Source organism: Synchiropus splendidus, chromosome 4 (genome assembly GCF_027744825.2).
Source record: "Synchiropus splendidus isolate RoL2022-P1 chromosome 4, RoL_Sspl_1.0, whole genome shotgun sequence".
NCBI lineage: Eukaryota > Metazoa > Chordata > Actinopteri > Syngnathiformes > Callionymidae > Synchiropus > Synchiropus splendidus.
In genome coordinates, this window is record NC_071337.1 from 26,133,095 (window position 1) to 26,152,732 (window position 19,638).

General features: G+C 40.4%; 1 protein-coding gene across 5 annotated transcripts in view; it reads left to right on the top strand.

Annotated features, from left to right (window-relative positions):
* sfmbt2 (Scm like with four mbt domains 2) overlaps positions 1–19,048 on the top strand; it is a 48,889-nt gene extending 29,841 nt beyond the window's left edge. For 4 of the 5 annotated variants that reach the window (XM_053861754.1, XM_053861753.1, XM_053861756.1 and 1 more), the window contains exons 8-21: positions 129–226; positions 2,654–2,755; positions 4,245–4,475; positions 5,071–5,197; positions 5,288–5,401; positions 5,477–5,519; positions 6,948–7,015; positions 11,224–11,363; positions 11,696–11,805; positions 13,867–14,042; positions 14,132–14,301; positions 15,077–15,298; positions 15,586–15,717; positions 17,813–19,048. In XM_053861754.1, coding sequence (XP_053717729.1) covers positions 129–226; positions 2,654–2,755; positions 4,245–4,475; positions 5,071–5,197; positions 5,288–5,401; positions 5,477–5,519; positions 6,948–7,015; positions 11,224–11,363; positions 11,696–11,805; positions 13,867–14,042; positions 14,132–14,301; positions 15,077–15,298; positions 15,586–15,717; positions 17,813–17,953 — 1,874 coding nt within the window. In that variant the 3' untranslated portion in view covers positions 17,954–19,048. The remainder of the gene's footprint in view (positions 1–128; positions 227–2,653; positions 2,756–4,244; positions 4,476–5,070; positions 5,198–5,287; positions 5,402–5,476; positions 5,520–6,947; positions 7,016–11,223; positions 11,364–11,695; positions 11,806–13,866; positions 14,043–14,131; positions 14,302–15,076; positions 15,299–15,585; positions 15,718–17,812) is intronic. The other variant, XM_053861757.1, reaches the window with a different exon arrangement.
* The last annotated feature ends 590 nt before the right edge of the window (positions 19,049–19,638 follow it).

The following is a 19,638-nucleotide window of genomic DNA, read 5'->3' on the forward strand; positions in this document are numbered from 1 at the left end:
AAGTTCTATATGTAACTGACATTTTTCATGTTTGTTTTTTGTTGAGTTGTTTATTGATAAATGTTGGGGGAAATGCAATGTGAAATTTTTTGACATGATGACGCATTTTAATAATAACTATTTTGCAGAAATGAAGTCACTGAAGAGCACCACTGAGTGGCAGCTTGCTTTGGAGGAGGCTCGACTCGATGGGCAGAAGAGTCCGCTTCCTCTTGAGGTGTTCAAGGTGAGCCACATTTGTGCAGTCTTCGTTCACCTTCTTTGCTAGGACTTGCTGGCTGCCTGCCTGTGCTGGTGGGCGACTAAACTGCTGTGTTTTAACTGAAACCTTGACTGGCTTTAACTGATAACACAAAACATTTTTACAGACCAGTAATTTTAATGCTTCAACTAGAATTTCAAAGTGAAACACTTTGCTAATAAAACAAACCTGACTGGCACAGTTCATCTGTCATACTTCTTCTTTCTTCAGTCCCTCAAACCATCTTTAACTCCCCAGAACAACTCTCCCTGTCTCTAGGCCTGTTTATAGTGATCTGTAGTAGCGCGCAATCATCGACAAAAGTGCTTCAAATTCATTTTCGTCATCAAAGCAAGAAGCGTTGATGATTGGATAATTAGTACACTGCAATGTTCAGTAGTTTGGTAAGTGTAAAAACAAAATGGAGATGTCCTTTGTACTGTACTGGTCAGGATTGTCCCATATTGTCTTGTTTGTGTACCTTGTGACCCAGCCCCTTAGACACGACCCTTGAATCGATTTCAGTTTATAGTTGTACTGTATGTTATTCTATAGTGGCGTATAAACTGATCTGTATACAATGCAAGTGTTGAAGCACATGTACAGTGAATCGCCAGTAGTAGCTAGGCAACAGCAGTATGTCTCCAGGCTGCCACCATCTGAGGACATCACGGCATGCAGTTTTGTGCGGGGTTGTTTTAAGTTTCCATTGTTTAACGTCTTTTAAGAAATCTTTATTGCGCATTAAACATTTTAATCCACAAAAAGATGAACTTTGTGAAAGAATCCTGGTCTGTTGCTTGTTGATGACATCACGTTTCAATACAGAACAGTGCGTGTAGTAACAGTACAGTTAATGATTTATTTGCAAGTACCTGGACTGAGTGGAAAGTGCAGATTGATAGCAAAAATAGAGCAATGGACATTTGTTGAGTGAAGTTATCCTGTCATCATGGAGAAAGAAGAACGGCAAAATTGAGTTTTTAGAACTGCTAGATGGTTGTTGGGTCGGCAAAGTGTGTACTTAGTATGTGTAGAGTTATGCCTGGTCAATAGTTGGATAACAAGAGAAGAGTTAAAAAAATCTGCTTTTGGTGACTCACTGTCTTGAAAAAAATACACAAAAACAAATATTACTATCATTCAACCATTCCACGATATTGTTTCCATGTTGCTTACGTTGCATTTATTTATTACATAATACAACTAACTGATGGCTATTTATATTTGATTAGATGACCTTTATTATGTCTTTATTCGTACCACATTTAGGAAATGTTGGTTGTTAGGGCAGCATACAAACGTTAAAGATATGGACAAAGCAACAACATTTGTGGTTGGTGTATGGCTTTTTATAGGCATTATGTACCTTAATGCACTCCAAATGTCATGTCCCCAAATGTCTGCAGCGGCACTTCTCACACACGGATGATTTTAGCTCCTAACTGTAAAAAAAAAGATGTGACAGTTTAGATATATTGGCAGCGTGGTTCAAGTTCAGAACATTACCAAGTTTGTTTCCTGAACCAGTCTTGATGCTGGACCCTGTTTTGAAAACTAGTTTAGTAGTGATCCTTATGCATTTTTAAGATGAGTACATGGAAATTACTGACCCATTGGCATGTAGGCCGGTGCAGTTCGTATATGAACAAAATTTATTTTGTTTTTTACATTTAGAGTGTGCCTCTTATATTCCGTTGCGATCTATAGTCTGGAACTCACGGTACTTGGGGGGGGAAAAAAGAGTAACATAAAAAATCCAATAATGTGTAGAAAGGTTCAAAATGCAAAACATTGAACAGTGAGTCCTGGCAGAGTCCACCACTGTGCAACCTGACAGTTGGAGAGGAAGGAATGACACAATCGCTCCCTCATGCCTGCCAGGGTGGACAAGTCCGTATGCTGCTGGAGCAAGAAGGAAGCCTTAGAACGTCGTCCCCTCGTCAGTCTGTGCGACACCCCTATCCATTCTTCCTCAGCTAAGGACAGGGGTAACAGTGATTCGGATTGTGGACAACAGCTCAATGGCAATGAGCAGAGTCTCTGGATATGAGGGTATCACTGCCCATGTTGGCTCCAACATATCCACACAAAAATAGAAGGCAAAAATACAAGCTGTGTCACTGTTGTGGAATTCCTTATAAGCTAACTAAACCAAAGAACACAGAAAAAGCTCAGGAAGAACAACTGGCTGCTGCTCGTACAGGCGCCTTTGTTCTTGTTAAAATGTCGTTGCTCTTATATATAAGTAACAGCCTCAATGTTAATAGTGGCACCCTGGCTGATAATGATGATGAACTATGTCACTATGTTGGTCACCTGCCCACCCAGCTGGCTCTGCGACCTACATTGTTGTTGCACTAAAAAATATGGTGCTCATTCATCTAACTGTCCCGAATTTTCCTGTGTCAGGACCATGCAGAGTTGCCCAGGCATTCCTTCAAGCTGGGGATGAAGTTGGAAATGGTTTCTCCGTGGGATCCGCTTCAGATCTGCCCTGTTTCTGTCACCAAGGTGAGTCACTCCGCGCCAAGCCTCACCGGAGCATTCCTGGGCTGACTTTGTTCATGTGGCATCAGTTTTTAACTGTGTGAATGCCAGGAGGAGCATGGTGACCTCGGGCGAGTGGTATTTATGTACGTGAAAATAGTTATGTCTGTCAGGACCTCTTTTATGCGTCTGAGCATTTCAAGGTCAATTTACTCAGCAGAGCAATGTGACGGCTGTTAATTATTTTTCCCTTATTTACGTGCCCCTAAACCCTCATTGAAGTGATGTGATTAGTGTGAACACAAGTTGGAATAATGCTTTACTTCATTGTGGTTTTCGATCAAAGTGGAAGTGACATTTGATTTGATTTGCTGATTTTTATTATTCCATCACCCCATGCATTATAACTGCACTGCAACTAAATATTAATTTGATGATGTTATGGATTATTTATTTTTTATAGTCAGAACACATTATTTGTTTAGATACCAACTATGTAGAAAACTGACTTATTTGAACTTTCAAGAATTTACTTTTGTTGGTTTTTCTTGTGTACTATAAACAAATATAATTTGTGTTTGTCTGTCTCTGTATAATGCTGCCACACCTTCTGAAACAAAGAAAAACATATTTCAAAGTAATATTTCAGATTGTGTCAAATGTTTTGGTCCAAAATATTTTCTCCGCCACTGTACATTGGAAAGCCATGAACCAGCAGCACCAAACATATTTAACTACTCTGCTTATGATACTGTACTTGAAAGATACAGATAAAGTATGTATTGTTGGACACACCTGTTGGCTTCATAGTGACAAAGCAGCTGCTAAAAAATGCTGCCGTACTTGTTCATAGTGGCTTCTACACAGATTTGAACCCTCTCCAAGTTTTTAATAAATATATATTATATTAAACTGTTAAAAAATACAGTTTATTAATATTTCAATACAATCCACAGAGACCTGTTTTTTTGCAAAATTCTTCACACAGATTATTTGGTTTGGGAGACCCCTGAGGGGAGCTGAAGAGCAAATAATATGCAGCAAGCATTTTGTACATTTGAAATGGAAAATAAGATCCAGATGACTCTAATCGATGCGTATTGCTAAAGTCAGAGACTATGCAGAAAATTAGATTCGATTTCCTTTATTCCTTTATGTGTCTCACATAGCTAACAATGGTTGGAATATACCTCTTAGTTTTAGATGATGCTAAGGAGAACAAAAAAATGTGTGAAATGGCACATGGAATTAATTAGATATGATTACTCTGGATGCAGGGTTTTTTTTTCTTTAACGTTGGGACATACGACCATTTTCAGCATTAGTGCTACATGGGTATTTGCACACAGTCATCGGGAACCTTTGTTGGGGTGGATTGAAGCTGCCTGGTGTAGGTTTGCGCTCTCTGAGTGCTTTTGTACTCTCATTAAATTAACTTGAATAATTTGTGTTTTTGCCCCTCTTTTCTTCTGCTGTTTGACGTCCCTTCCTCCTCTCCTGCTTCGCTTTTCAGGTCTATGATGAAACCTTCTTCCAGGTCACTTTGGATGACCTCAATGTTGATGCAAAGCAACGCTCAGTGGTCTGTCATGCTCACTCACCGGGCATCCTGCCAGTCCAGTGGTGTCTTAAAAATGGTGTTAGCCTGGAGCGTCCACGGAGCTACGTGGGTCAGGACTTTGACTGGGCCGACTACCTGAAGCAGACCGGAACTGAAGCCGCTCCAGACTCCTGCTTCTCTGATGTGAGACAATTGGACGTCACGTTGTTTGTTTTTGTTTTTTTTTTTGTGAAAAGAAATCCAGAATTAGATTTTATGAGCAACATCCATGTTCGACAGCTGTTTTGTTTCCATGTGATTGGTCAGAGAAGGAGGCAACATGAAGCAGGCTTCTGAAACTACAATACCACGCAGAAAGCATGTTAAAATGATGAGTTGTCGCTGAGGTAGAAGCTTACATCTTGTTGGTTAATAATTTATGATAGAATACAAGATGAAATAATAATTCTGCGGTTACTACATTTGTTCAGCCGTAATAGAAGAAGTACAGGTGAAAATATTAAATCTGTCTTGTGTCACTCAAGTTTTTGAGCACTGAGGTGGTGTCTTCATCGCGGCTGAGAGTTTGCATAGTTGACATAGTCAGCGCCACACCAAACAAGTTGTCATTACAGAAGTCATGGAGTCTGTACCTGGGGGAAGATAATTGTTTATTAATCATATTCCCATCATTATACCACTTTTTGTTTCACATCAAGTTAATACTTGTCATTCAGTCACGTTTGCCATACTCTATATAAGTATATTTGCATAAAAATGTCCCTGTATTTGCTTCCAGACTTGGCAGAGTAGAGTTTTCACCAAGAACATGTGGCTGGAGACGGTGAATCCTCATTGTCCAGCAGAGGTGTGCGCCGCCCAGATCGCCCAGGTCAGAGGACGCCTGCTGTGGCTCCGACTGGAAGGTACAAACAAGTCTGTTCTTAGGTCAAGGAGAGAGAAGACCATTGCTAGCAGGTGACTGCTACATCAGCTCTGCTCCCTTCTCTCTCCAGGTGTGGCGAAGCCCCTGTCAGAATGCATCGTAGATGTAGAGTCGATGGACATCTTCCCTGTGGGCTGGTGTGAGGCTAACGCTTACCCCCTGACAACTCCTCTCAAACCTGTCTGTATGTACACATGCAGTCTTTGCTCTCTTACACGAGGAATTCCTCAGCAGTGACACAAACACTTGTCTCTTTCAGGCCAGATGCAAAAGAAAATTGCAGTTGTTCAGCCTGAGAAACAGTAAGACACTGAATCTCAAAAGCTTTACTTCATCGACTGTGTGTAATGTTAATCATGCTCAAAATATTTAAAAGAAGCTGACGTCCTGATCACATTCAGGCTAAATGAATTTGGCTAATTGGGGTTTATATATATAATGTCACAATTCAGAAATGTTTCACCGCTAACTCCAACTCATTCGGTGCGAACATCCAAAGTGCAGCAGTTTATCGTGGTTCATGATGTCATTCACGAGCTGTGGTTACACGGACACTTCCTCCTCAATCGGAATGAGTGTATTCTGAACTGAGATTAAATCTTGACCGTTTACATGATGCAAAAACGTACCAGCCAATGTGCGTGCTCATGCAGCAAGCATTTAATCTGATCCAAACTGTTCTTTAGGAGTGGTGTGCATGGTACAGCAAAACAGTGCGTTAATAGCCATGCGGACGCAATAGGTGTACTGTATAACTATATACTATGTACTGTATAAAACTGTATACGTTGGCACTGATCAAAACAGCGATCTGCATAATAAACTCCACTTGATCCAACCTAATGACGTAAAAGTTCAATTGGGTCCTTTCATTCCAAAGGATGGGTTTGCATGAATCATTTTCATTCTGATCAGGCATGTATTCTGATTACAGTTGTCCATGTAATGCAGCAATTGTTGGTGATCTCTTTTGGATATCTTTAAATTAATGTTTAATTTCACACCAACTGTAATTATTTAAGCATCATCATCATCATCCTCATAGGCCACTTGAGGCCAGATCTGACATCCTTGACACATGCTTTACAGTATAATGTTAATATGACCAGCCTACAAACGAATTTTAAGAGCAACAAAAAAGAGATCTGTCACTATTTGTAATATGCAGAAGCAACAAAAAAAAAAGCCAAACGGCTACAATTCCATTGGGGAAAAAAAGCTAACAAATAGTGTGAATGATTGGTAAAAAGATGATGAAAAATGTTACATTTTGTGCTACTGGTTTGTTGTGCTGTTGACCCGTTCCCTCAGAAATTAACAATTTACTTCTATTTATGTCTGAGCTGAATGAAAACCTTTTCAGTAACACTACCTTTGTTCTTTGCCACTGTGCCAGAAACTCAGCAGTGTTCCAAAAAAAGCCCTCCTTGCTCCCTTTTAACTGAAGCAACAATAATTGCCACTGAAGCCTTTTAGAGCAGAAATGGCTTCCCTGCTGTGTTGATTGATTTTGTTGACAAGTGACACATTACACCATTGGCGAGTGTAACGTGTCATTTGTCAAGAGCAAAATAGCAACAGAACAGGAGGGCATTTTCGTCAAAACACCTATTTTTCACTATCAGACACCCGAATGGCTTCTTGAAACTGGTGAATGTATTTGGAAGCTTTACCGCTTCCTGCTGGATTGATGCGTTCGAACAGATTGATTGAAATGTGATTTCCTGCAGATTGACTCCAGCTAAGCCACTTGAGACGACTCCTGTCAACCTCTGCCAGCCTCTGAGCACAGACCCAGGTAATCACAACACGCATTGTCAATCCCCTGTGATTATTGTTAACAAAGAGAGGTGGTAGGGAAGAAACAGGAGCCAGACTTCCCTAATGTCTCACGACATTATTGGGTTAGTTTTAGTGGTCATTTGAAACAGTGTTACTAACACTGGCGTATATGGGCTGTTACAGCCAAAGAACAGAAAGAACAGTGTACAATAGGGCTGCTCTCTGTTTATCATGTAAATGCGTTGTATATCAAAATAAATACATAATGACAGAGAATGAAAGAATATTTTACGTGTTCATGCTTAATAGAAAGTATGACTCAACAGTACTTAAAAAGGTAAACTAGTCATATAGTGTATAGCAGACTTGGTCATGAAACCTCATGCGGCCCTTCGACAGCCCTTTTACAGGCCTTGTGGAGAAATTTACGGAAAAAGGGCAGCGTCCTTTTTCAATTGTGCTCTGCTATATATTATATTTTTTAGTCAGTTTGTTTCAGAAGTGTTTGTCTGTCATTTAAATTTTTAATGGATTTTTTGTCATGTTTCAACTTAGTAATTTATTTTTGCATATATTTTTTAGGAGTGAGACTTAAAAGAGGCCACTACTGGAAAAATAATAGATGCAAATAATACAGATTAATCACTGAATGAGCACTGATGAATGGAACATCTAAGTATAAAAAACATCAGGATGGAAGCAATAATGTTGTTTTGTGCCCTTTGTTAGTTGAAGCGTTCACTTGACTCTGGAACGCTACCTTGGGGATTTAACACAGACAGATACAGAAACACATAGCTGACTGTAACACACAACTGACCAACAGTAACACAATGACTTGTTCCAGTAAATACTTGATCTTTACTTAGTTCTGGTTAGTCCTAGTTCTGTGGTTCTGGTCAAGAATTGGTCCACACTAAGTAGGATAAACAAGCACACAAAAAGACTTCACGCAGACACAAGTTAACACATAGCTACATACAACCACTGTTCTGGAAAAGTGAGCATAACGGGTAGCAGCGGTAAGAACTGTTCTTCACTGTGCTCCTTTTCAATCTCTCTATCATGTAAGAACAAATATTGACTAAATTGTATGCAATGGAACAATATGAAAACGTGATAGAATTAGGGATGCACTGAATTGAAAATTTGTGGCCAAAAATGACTAAAATTTTAAATTCTTGGCCAAATTGCGAATAATACAGAATATCCAAAGTGCTTACGTTTTTTTTTTACTATTTATTTAATATTGCACATTACATACGTGTTTCTCAACGAAAGTTAATGTTTTGATGAATGGATGTTTTTTTGTTTAATATATGCCAGAATTTCACCAGTGGTCTAGCGTAGCTCATTTAACCCCTGCAGCAAATTTTTATATTTAAATAAACCCATTTTACATTACATTCTTGATTACAAGCGAAAATCATCGTTCATGCTGCGTTGCACGGTGTTTGTTTGCATCACATACCACTATTCAGCCATCAAAGCCAAATGTTGCCTTTTTTCACTTATCGGCCGAGTATAATCAGCCACCGAATGTTCGGTGCATCCCTACATGTTATAATATGGTCATATAACTTGTGGCGTGTTGGAAGGGATTGAAACATTTGTAGTTTGTGTAGAAATTCAACTTATAATTGGTCATTCAGTTTATCAAATACTAAATATGCATTGTAATAAAGCAATTCCCCTCAAAATGTTTTGCCCCCCTAATGGCTTCACTTAACTGAATTGGTTGGGGGGGAATCAAGTGAAAAATGTCATCAGAGGTTTTATTGTGATAATCACATTTTAATATTTGACACCAGAGTAATCAGATTTAAGATGAATGTGGTGTACCTGAAATTGGTGCACTGAAAAATCCGCCCTGTGATCCAGAGTTGTGACGTGATTAATCTGTGCTGGTCAATGTTGAAACCAGAGCATGCAGAGACCAAGACCGATGAGGAGGCTGAGACAAAACTGAATACAGAACATACTACTAGTTGTTCCGATGATGGCATTTCAGTTTTTGATTTATTTTGAAGATAAAATGCAGTTAGAAAGAAATTGTGTTCACATGACGAATAGACTCATGTGCCTCCATTCAGTTTGGTCTCTTGTTCTCTGTATGATCTGGTCTGGACACAGCCTTGATTACAACACTACTTTTTGCATCGATAAGTTATTTTGTCTGTAAATAATGAATGAATCAGAATTAATCTCTTAAATTAAAATATGCATCATCTTTTGCTCATCAAAGATGGCAATGCAGCACCAGCAGCCGGTGCACAGTCCTCCTCCAGCTCTTCTGGGGGAATACTAGTATTTAAATAGTTTAAAATATATCTAATATTCCTTTCATTTTTTTCTAATGAATAATGCTTCTGTTCACGAAAACTGAAATTAGTAGAATGTTACAATGTGATTTTTCTCTGTGAAAGCAACTCCCAAGTTGTCTACGTAGATCATTAAAGCTGCCTTTTCTTTTCTTGTTGTTTCATGTCTTTGTAAGCGAGGTGTTTTGTCTTCAGTGGTGCCTCCACTGAAGGTCTTTGTTAGGAAAATGGGCCCACGCACAGAAACACACACAGTACGAGCTGCTTCTTTAAACTATGTTAAAGATCAATCTTTGATTTGCGGAAAGTTTAATTCCATTGCCACCTGTTTTGTTGGCGGTTTGTAAGTGACACCCTTCACAACACTCACAGCTATGGGAAACCCCGGTTTGTCAACTGAGGTGTGAGTTATCAGCTCCCACATCTATCCGTATTCCGTAGTTTTTTTTGCCACATTGTTGATACTTAAAACAGAATCAAGCTCAAGCAAAATACCTGCATTGAACTGACTTATATGTTTAATCACTCTAAAGAATTATTGTCTTCTTCAGAGACCTTCATCCTCTTTAAAAACCACCCACTCTCATACATATTCATCCTCTTGCTCCAATTACTATTCACCCTCAGCAGTGTGGTTTCAGGTGCAGCCGGTCGTTAGCATGAACAGGAAAAACGAGGCTCGGCAGCACAGTGGTCTGGTTTAGGTCAGTGGTTAGGCGTGAATAATAGACAATAAAATGATCCTGTGTTTAATCGATGCGTTGTTGACCCAATACAGCCGCTTATGTAGGGCTAGGTAAATACCTCTCAGTGTCTCTCGAGAACTAGCTGCAGTTACAGCCTGTGGGTGATGTTACAAAGTCATATTTAATAAATCACAATCGATCCCTTCACTCCTCTATCATGAACCATCTTAAGCCATTTTTCCAAAGATATGCAAAGCTAACCATGTGCTTGATCTGCTCATGTAAACATTTTGTCAACTTAAAATAAATGTATTAAGCAAACCAAAGGTCTCCCATTTCCCATCTCACGACACCCTAATTTTCACTGCCTCTCTAGGACTGCTTTCTCTCCACTATCAAGAATGCATTTCAAACTTCCTACTCATCCAAAAGTCTTGTTTTTAAGGGTTGCTGTTGAACAGATTTCACTCCAGTTTTCGCTTCGCTTCATCGACCTCCTACCCCGTTATAGAATGTTAACACTGTTATCTGGAGGACACACAAACCTTCAAGGAGGAAACAGGATTGAGGGATGCAGTTCTGCTTAACAAAAACTGTTGCACACATTAAAAGGAATTATATGTCCGTACTACAGCTGCAGCGACTAGTCGTGATGCCATCATTCTCTTTGCATAATACACAGAAAGAGAAATGGCTGAGGCTACAGTGTGTGATTGTCATGTCCTTTAATGTTACCCTTTCACAAAGGATAAAGGACACATACCCTTCACACCACAGTTTGAGCAATTAAAATTCTGATACAACATTTCAATATAACAAGGAATACCATTCAAGCGTATACAACTCTGAATGAATTTTTATTCACGTTAATTTATATTTGTATTTCGTATAACGTTACAGCTGGTGCTGGAATGTTCATGAATCTGTACTCATATGCTGACTAGTCGACTAATCGATACGGTCGTTGGTAACTAGTGGACTATCAAAATAATAATTTGTTGCAATGTAATCCTAATCCATTTCAACTTATTTGAACATGTTTTCATTTTACAGTGGAAAAATCATTGTGTAGTTTTTTTTTTTTGTTAATCATTTATTTTTCGACCAATATATTGTAAAGAGAATAGTTCCCCCCCCCACCCCCCAAAGTTATGTGTTTGTCATCACTTTAACACTTTTGTATTTCGTGAATACATCTTTGCTCCTCTGTGTTGCAGGCTCAGCCAATGGTAGATACTGCTGCTCCCGGATTTTTGTCAATCATCGTTGCTTCTCTGGCCCCTACCTCAACAAGGGACGCATCGCTGAGCTGCCACAATCTGTCGGTCCGGGAAAATGCACTCTGGTTCTGAAAGAGGTGTGTGTGTGTGTCGAGGGGAGAAGGTTCAATTTATAAAGGGATGGACTTCATAAGCTGAAGCAGATGAGAGACGGAGGGATGTCTTGTTAACCACCTGGAGCGTTGTCTTCAATTTTAATGTGATGATCTGTCAGTCACATGCTTTAAGCTCAAAAAGAGCCACCAAGAAAAAAACACCTCCTAATTTCTGGTGAGGCTCTGCAGTCTGCGCGTGTAAACGGTCTGAGTCTCAGAGTCCGATCTGTTGTTGGAATTCTCCCTGGTGCCGCTGCTGTCGATTCATCTTGGATGAGATAGAGTTAAATGAGAGTTGATTTTTCTGCCCGCAGCTCCTCACCATGCTAGTAAACGCTGCCTACAAGCCCGGACGTGTTCTGAAGGAGCTGCAGGAGGTGGAGGATCAGAGCTGGGACTGCCAAGAGGAAACCCTCAAAGCCAAGTGAGTAGACATCAACATCACAAGATTCCCTGGGTTTACGCATTTTGTTCAGAGGCCATATCCCTCCTAGATCTGCACCAAACAGATTGTTTTTGTAACATTCCTGAGCCAATATTGCCATTTAAACCAACACCTTCATCATCAAAGCTGTCTTACTGACAACCAACGGTGTTGCTATAGTTTTGAGCGCACTCCTGTAGGAATTGAGCATTAAGAGTCTAATATGAGATCTGAACGAAGCACGCACAACAGTATCTTTTAATGAAATACTCAAGAAATGTCATTATACTTCATCAGCTACGAACATGTAGCCACTAAGAACATTGTTGTCACTGTGTTTTTTCACATGAATCTGGTCTGATTAGGTTATCTTCTGCGGAATCCATTAGTCATTTCAAGTGTTTGTCAGTTAGAGTCTAAAATACTTCTGAGATGAATTTTACTGAAAAAACAAGTTGATCTGGTTGTCAGAGTGAGAGAGAGAGAGAGAGAGTGCAGGGCCTCACACTTAAAGCCAAAACTGTAATTATTATGAGTGTATTGGAACCTAAATAAATTGAATAGATTTTACTATTAAAAAAAAGTTGTTAACCCGTATCTGAATGGCTCCACTGTAAACGTCCTGGCCATGTGCTTTCAAAATACACTGAAGAGGAGTTTTGAGTTTGAGTCGTCAAACATATTTGAAGCGTATTGTGTTTGTGCAACGAAATGATTCCTCAACACAGAGAATCTGTTGCAACATCCTCTTGCATTCATTCTGATGGTATTGCCATAGTGCACCAGACCTCGACTTCTTTTTAAAAACCTCCTCACCCTGCAGTTGCTTGCAAATTCCTTCGTTTGTAGAGTCTATTTTGGTTTATCAGAGTCTCTTACCCTTCTCTGCTGCTGTATTTTGACTGTGGATGCCTCCAAGTTGTCTTTGATAAGAGGTCATGTGGATGTCACCGAGGAGAGGACACAAACCACCATGAGCTCAGATAAAAACGCCAAAACCCGACTGCCATGGGTCCTTTGAGAAACCTTAAAAGCCTGATATTTTCTGGCTTTCATTTCCTGAAACCTTTGACCTTTACTGCAAATGTGGTTATTTTTAGATGTCAGTTGCTTTAAAGGCAAATACCATACCAGTAGATACCAACACAAAGAGAAGATTTATTAATTCCCCATGTTTGTCATTCGACTATGATGTGTAAGTGCTCCATCCTGGTCGTAATGTTTTGTAATCGGACATTGCCCAGATGTTCTGTGGCTAAAGAGAGAACGTAGTCTTGAGGTTGCTGTGGTTCACCTGCAGCGGCGATCTCAACCATGCATGAATGTTTTGACAATTTAACAAAGAGCTACTTCAAACTTTCTGGAGCATTTGGTGCCCCCAGGACGTCTGCTGTATTTTCTGAAGAGTCCTGCGTTGTTGTTGGCCAACCATATGCACTTCATTTCATTTTATGATCAAGAGCCAGTTACTCCATAATCTGTCTTGTTTTCACTTTTTTTTTATGAAAGACACACAGACAGTATGAAGAATTTATTTTCAAGCATTAAACTTTTCGTTCACCCTAATAAAATTTTGGTGAGGTCTTTTTTTTTAAATGACAGATGGATTGATTTTAGCTCACATGCTGAAAAGGGTCTGTGTGATCACATGTTAGTGTGTGGATAAAATGGCCAGGAAAGTCCTCTATCAAAAAAAAACATCAGAAGCCAATTATATTTTCTGTACCAGAACATAAATCATCTGAAAAGTTGCAGCGGTCACTTGGGCTGTAGTTCTTATGGAGCACCAAATACCAATAGAAAATCACAAACCACCATTCTCCAGCAGGATGATGATTATCTGTGTTCTTGACTTAGATGGACAACACTCACCTTATTTAATCACTTACCTGTTAATTTTTGCTAACTGTTTATTCATCTTTTGTCCATGTGATGGCTGCAGATTCTTTTGGGTTGGCGTAAAACTATAATATAAAATAATGAACTCTAAAGGTACAAATGAAAAATAGATGTGCAGCTGTGGTTCCATCACTTCTAACACTCTTCCTCAATGGTTTCCAGATATAAAGGGAAAACCTACCGCTCTGTCATCAAAATCATCCGTCTGGCTGATCAGATCCCCGTTTTCTGTCGCACCGTGTGTCTGAAGCTGCAGTGCTGCCCGAACCTCTTCAGCCCCGTCCTCATCACTAACAAGTGTCCAGAGAACTGCTCACTACAGACGAAAACCAAATACAGTGAGTGTCGCGTCTCCTTCCTGCACTCCTGTTTAGCAAAAACACCAATCTCACACGCGGAAGTTTGAAGTCTCAAATCTACTTTGCAGCTTATTACTATGGGAAGAAAAGGAAACTGCCCAAACCCACCGGAGGAGAGGAGACTGCAGATGGGGATCTGAGCGCGCCGGCACGTCGCAGGAAGAAAAGGAAAGCCATTTTTGTGCAGAAGAAGAGACGCTCGTCAGGTGTAGACTTCACACCAGCTGGATCACCTCAGGTGAGTTCACATCCTGCAGTGCTGCTTCACTCCCTCCACTCCCCTGGAATCTGAGGAAATGGCACACCATTCTGATTTCTCACTCTACACTGTTATGAAGAGTCAATGTTTTGCAGTTTTGGCTTTGTTAGACTAGAAACATTAAGAACAGATATATTTGACTGCCAAGAAAATGATTAAATGAATTCCAGACAAAAATAATTATAAATCCAAACAACAGATTAACATAAAAACTTTAAAAAACATTTTTCTTTTCCAATTCCATGTCATGTCATTTGCCAAAACATTCCTGATGGTGACTTACTGAGCTTGTGCTGATGGATGAAAAATGGAAATTGAGCTTTATTTAACAGATTAAAGATTTTGCTCATCACTGGAGCACACTGATGTTGATGTTATTAAGCTTATGTGAACAGATTCATCTTAATATTATGAGTGCATCTTCTTTAAACATGTGAAGGTTTTACATTATGGTGTCAAACAAAAATGTGGTTGGTACCTAAAAATATATTAAAGTATATAAATGTAAAAAGAAAAAGACTAATATATTGTCATTAGGTTAAACAGTCGAAATCAAAGTTAATGTAATCACAAACATCTATCCAGCATAACTCTTCTCCTTGCTGTGGATCTACAACTATTTCACAGCTATCCACAGGAGCTTGTTGATCTATTTTAGGATCTTTTTTCTACATTTAAAGTGATAGTTAAACCCTGAAAAATAACCATGCACGGGGTCTGAATAGGTGCTGGATTTTTCCGTCATGCTTTACAGGACAGTAATGAAGGTGAGGAGGAGGAGCAGTCTGGCAGTGAAGGCACCAGCTCAGAACCTCGCGACGATAACACCGACGCCTCCTCGGCTGAAGTGACCAGCAGCCGTCCACGTCGGACGGCCACGCTGCGGCGTTTGGAGCCGACGGCCGGCCAGGATGCTGGCGAGAGCCGCAGGAGGTCCAGCCGCACCAAGTACCCGGCATGCAAGGAGGACATGAAGGTGAGACAGGCAGGGTGCTGCAAAATAATTATTTTATCTTCTGTTCAGATTTTATTAGTAATGCCACGGTATGTCATTTGATCAGAATAAGGTCAGGCTTCAGTAGTGTTTTTATTAGATTCATAAATAAGTCGATAAATGTAAGCATTCAATTGCAGATAATGATGTTTACCAAGTGTCAAACTGCTGTACTTGGCAGATGTTGAAACTATTTGTATAACAACATGAGCTGTCAACAGCTCAGCGGCATGACTCTGTGTCTGTGTGTGTGTGTGTGTGTGTGTCAGGTGGAGGGAGAGAGGGAGGGGGAGGAGCAGCTGGTGCTGGACAGCAACCCTTTGGAATGGAGCGTAAATGAAGTGGTCCAGTTCATCAACTCGACTGACTGCGCTTCTCTTGCCACCATCTTCCAGGAGCAGGTACGCAACCTTGAGATGCACAGACACTCACAATTTTAAAAGTGCTTTGTGTTTTTTCAACTAATAATCAATATAAGGGGATATTTTGCCTTGAATACCAGTCTTCTCATCATGATGAAAGCTAAGCCGTTCTTTACAGCTCACGTCGTATTGACATTGCCAACCTCTTGCATGTGAGTCCCTAACATGGACTGAGTGTATTCCGCTCAGAGTTTTGTCATATTAATGACCAGAAAATGCCCCTCTGATTGCTGCTTCTGTTTCACTTGCTTTTGGATCTGATTGGCTCATATTTGGCTCGGACCGCCCCCGTCCTCTGATTGGTTTGCTGCACGCTCTGTTGGCATGGGAATCCCGCCCCTACCAACCGAGACAGCTCTGCGTGTTTGCTCTGTTATCACTGGTCCGACGGCCTGGCAGTGTGAGCTACTGCCAAAGTTACACGGAGAACATCATTAAAAAGCACCTCACACGGCTGCTGCAGTACAGCAACTGTGTTTGTATGAAGCAGAGCCTGCCATGGTGGGCAGGGAGGCCGTTCCTGAGTGGTTCATCGAGCTTCGTCCTCTGTTGCTCATTTATTAATTTTGGTTGGTATCAATGTGACGGATTATTCTACTATTGTGGCACACCTGGCTCAGCTACCTGAGATCGATCTGGAAGTGCGTGAGGATAATTGGACCATCTCAGGGAGTAACCCAGGAAAACCCAGATATTTACTCCCAACACAGCTGTTGACTCTGTCACACTGGAGGTTGAGTCCGGTTTTACAGCAGCATTTAATGAGCTGCACATGAGAGATTCATCCTCCTCCTCCACAGTGGCTTGGTCCACTGTAATAAAGCGCCATCATTTCTGGAATATAGAGTGCACAGGAATATAAGTCACAGAAAGGTCTGCGATTTCTCTGTACCGGCCAAAGTGCATCATGCCTCCTGTGTAATTAGACTGGTCACATCAGACCATTGAAATCACAGGTGTTTTATTTACATTACATGCGTGTGCGTTATTGGGTCACTGCTCCAGGAGACCGGCTGTGGAGGCTCAGTAATGCATGGATGGCTTGGATTCATGTTTCAGCATTCATACACTAAAACGCAGGGAAAAGTAGGTTTGCCATAATATATCATAAATTATACAAATACAATCTTTAATTCAAATTAACATTTGTTATTTACCACTTTTTCTGCCTCCGACTTCTACTTTCATCTGTCGCACTGCATTACCATAATTAATACATTATTTGTATTTGTACTAGCCAGTCATTAATCGTTGTAAGGTACTGCTTAGGCCTGGATATATTTTTACCCATGACTGGTTGCTCCAAGCAACACAATAATTACTGATTATTAACAGTAAACAAGAATGTAGTTAGTTCATCAATGGTTAGTGTACATGTTCCTCAAACTAGAGTGTAACCAAAGTCTGACTAGAAACAACTGTCAATGACTTCCTGAATGTGTTGAACATGCTCATAATCTGCAGCCACTGTGGTTTGTAACGTAATGGAAACTGCTTGATGCCAAATAGACATGCTGGGTGTTAAGGGGTTCAATGTACACAGGTTCATTTAAAACAGAGGCTTGTGATGTTTTGTTTTGTTTTTTGGTTGTTTTTTTCCTATTCTTTTTTCACTTAGAAAAGTTTAAATATGTGAGGGGTAGTACATGAAAGAAATTACAACAAAAAATAGCCTTATTATGTTGGTGAATAGTTTTGTCATGATAATCTGCTATTGTGATTTGTGACTTTTTGTCAGATATTATTCTGGGATTTCCCCCTGTATGACCGCCCACTCTGGGCCTGGATCTAGCGCCTGGTCCAGTGGTGGGCAATCCGGTGCTCAAAGGGCCAGAGTGGTGTAGATTTGTGTTCCAACCGATCAAGCACACACAGTTTAACCAAGTAGTTGTCAGCTGAAATAAGCCGCACCTGACTGACAATCAATTCTTAACTCTTAACACTACGTCCGTGACGCAGTGGCTGGTGCCCCCCCTGGAGTGTCTGTCAGCTATCCTACGACAGAACTTAAAACTTAATAACTGCAGATGACATTTCCTTGATGAAAGTTCACTCTCCTGTTCTGTGTGTTTAGGACATCGACGGCCAGGCCCTGCTGCTGCTGACTCTGCCCACCGTCCAGGAGTGTATGGACCTGAAACTGGGCCCGGCCGTCAAACTGTGCCACCACATCGAGCGGGTCAAAGTCGCCTTCTACAAACAGTTTGTCAACTGAATGATCAACTGTAACTTTTTTTAGAGATGGATGAGCTGCCTTCTGATGGAATCATATGTCCTTGAGCAAATGTGAGAAATGAATTTCAAAATTGAAAGACGAGGACTTCTCCTTTGAGGAATTGACGGATTCATGAGTGCGCAGAACATGTTTTCCTGATCCGTGGAATGTTCTTTTGTTTGGTTTTCTTTGATCTTTCTTTGTTTGTGATAAAATTTCTCAGTTGTTTGACCAGAAATTCAAATTCCTCTCTCCAATGTGTGACCAGTTTCAGGATTAAGAGAGCTGTATTTAATGACCCAGAAGTAATATATTTGGATATTTATTGTCTCCCTTATTTATGTTTAGAAACACCAGTACCTGTCAAAATTTTTATCGTCAGATGAAGTTTTTTGGTTTTTTTTTTCCATTTGCTCTTTTGTCGCTCGTCAGTGGAGGTGAGCCTCAGACAGCCGGTTGAGTCCAGATCTCTTCTCCGACAGTCCACTGCTGTGTGTCCATCTATGCAAACGTGTGCAGATATTTTTGATAAGTGCAAAAATAAATTTCTATTCATTTTTATCAATGATCTTTTTTGTAGGAGCCCATCTGTTCATTATGATGATGTTCTCTGCCTTCAGTTGTACCACAACAGGACAGTACGGCCCTTTGTCCCGACGCTGCCTGGAAAAGGAAAAAAAAAAGCATGAAAAATAAAAATTAATCTGGTTTTGTGAAGAACGTGAACACGTATTGTGCATTCTCTGTTTGAAAGGAGGATGTTTTGGGTTGCTGGTGTTTGCTGCTCTGAATAGAACTTTTGAAGCCTGTCTTGACAACGTCTTCTTTTAAAAGCGGAGAGAAAAAAAGAAGAAGAAATGGCAGAGAATCCACAACTGGACATTTTGTTGCTGCCCAAAAAAGCACTATTTTTCATCAGAAGATGGTTTGCAGGCCTCTCTCCCCCAACTGCTCCACGATGATGGCACATCATGATGAACTGCTCAATCTGTCACAAGTGACCAGGTCTGAATGTGATGCAGTGAGCTTGAGCACAAGTCACTAATGGAATGCACATCTCTCTGGCTTGATGCCTTTCACAAACCCAAAAAAGGTAGATTAGAACTTGTAGTCAGATGGGTCAAATCTTAGAAACAAAGTCCGCAAATTTAGGCTGCCCAGAAGTAGCACTTCCTCCTTTGACGTTAGTCCTGAGTAAAAATCGAGCCCTCGTCGAGGGAAGGCTTGCAGGAAGTGTTAAGAGTATTTTCTCAAAGAAGAGTGATGCATTCACTGCCTGTACTAATCTAGGGATTATGTTTTTTATTTTTCCCGTCAGTTTTCAAGGCTCTTGCTTGAAAGAGACTGCTACGGAACAAATGAGAGGAAGCACAGTGCTTCTATTTCCAGTTCTGTCCCTCAGCCTCTTCCATGTTGTTGGGTAAAGTTCTAACATCAGCAGCCGTGATTGTGTTGCTGATAAGCGAAACAAAACCAATGTGAGACTTTCAGCACACACACACACTTTATTCAGATTCACCGGAAAAAAAGCTGTTACCTCACACGGTGGTTGCCTGGTAACCAGACATCAAATGGCCACTTTGCATTTGATTTTCCTTCGTTTCATGTGTATTCAAACTGAGTGAAGGCAGCACTGGGGTTTATTTTTAGGATATTCTGCCTTATAAATATGGGAGCAACATATT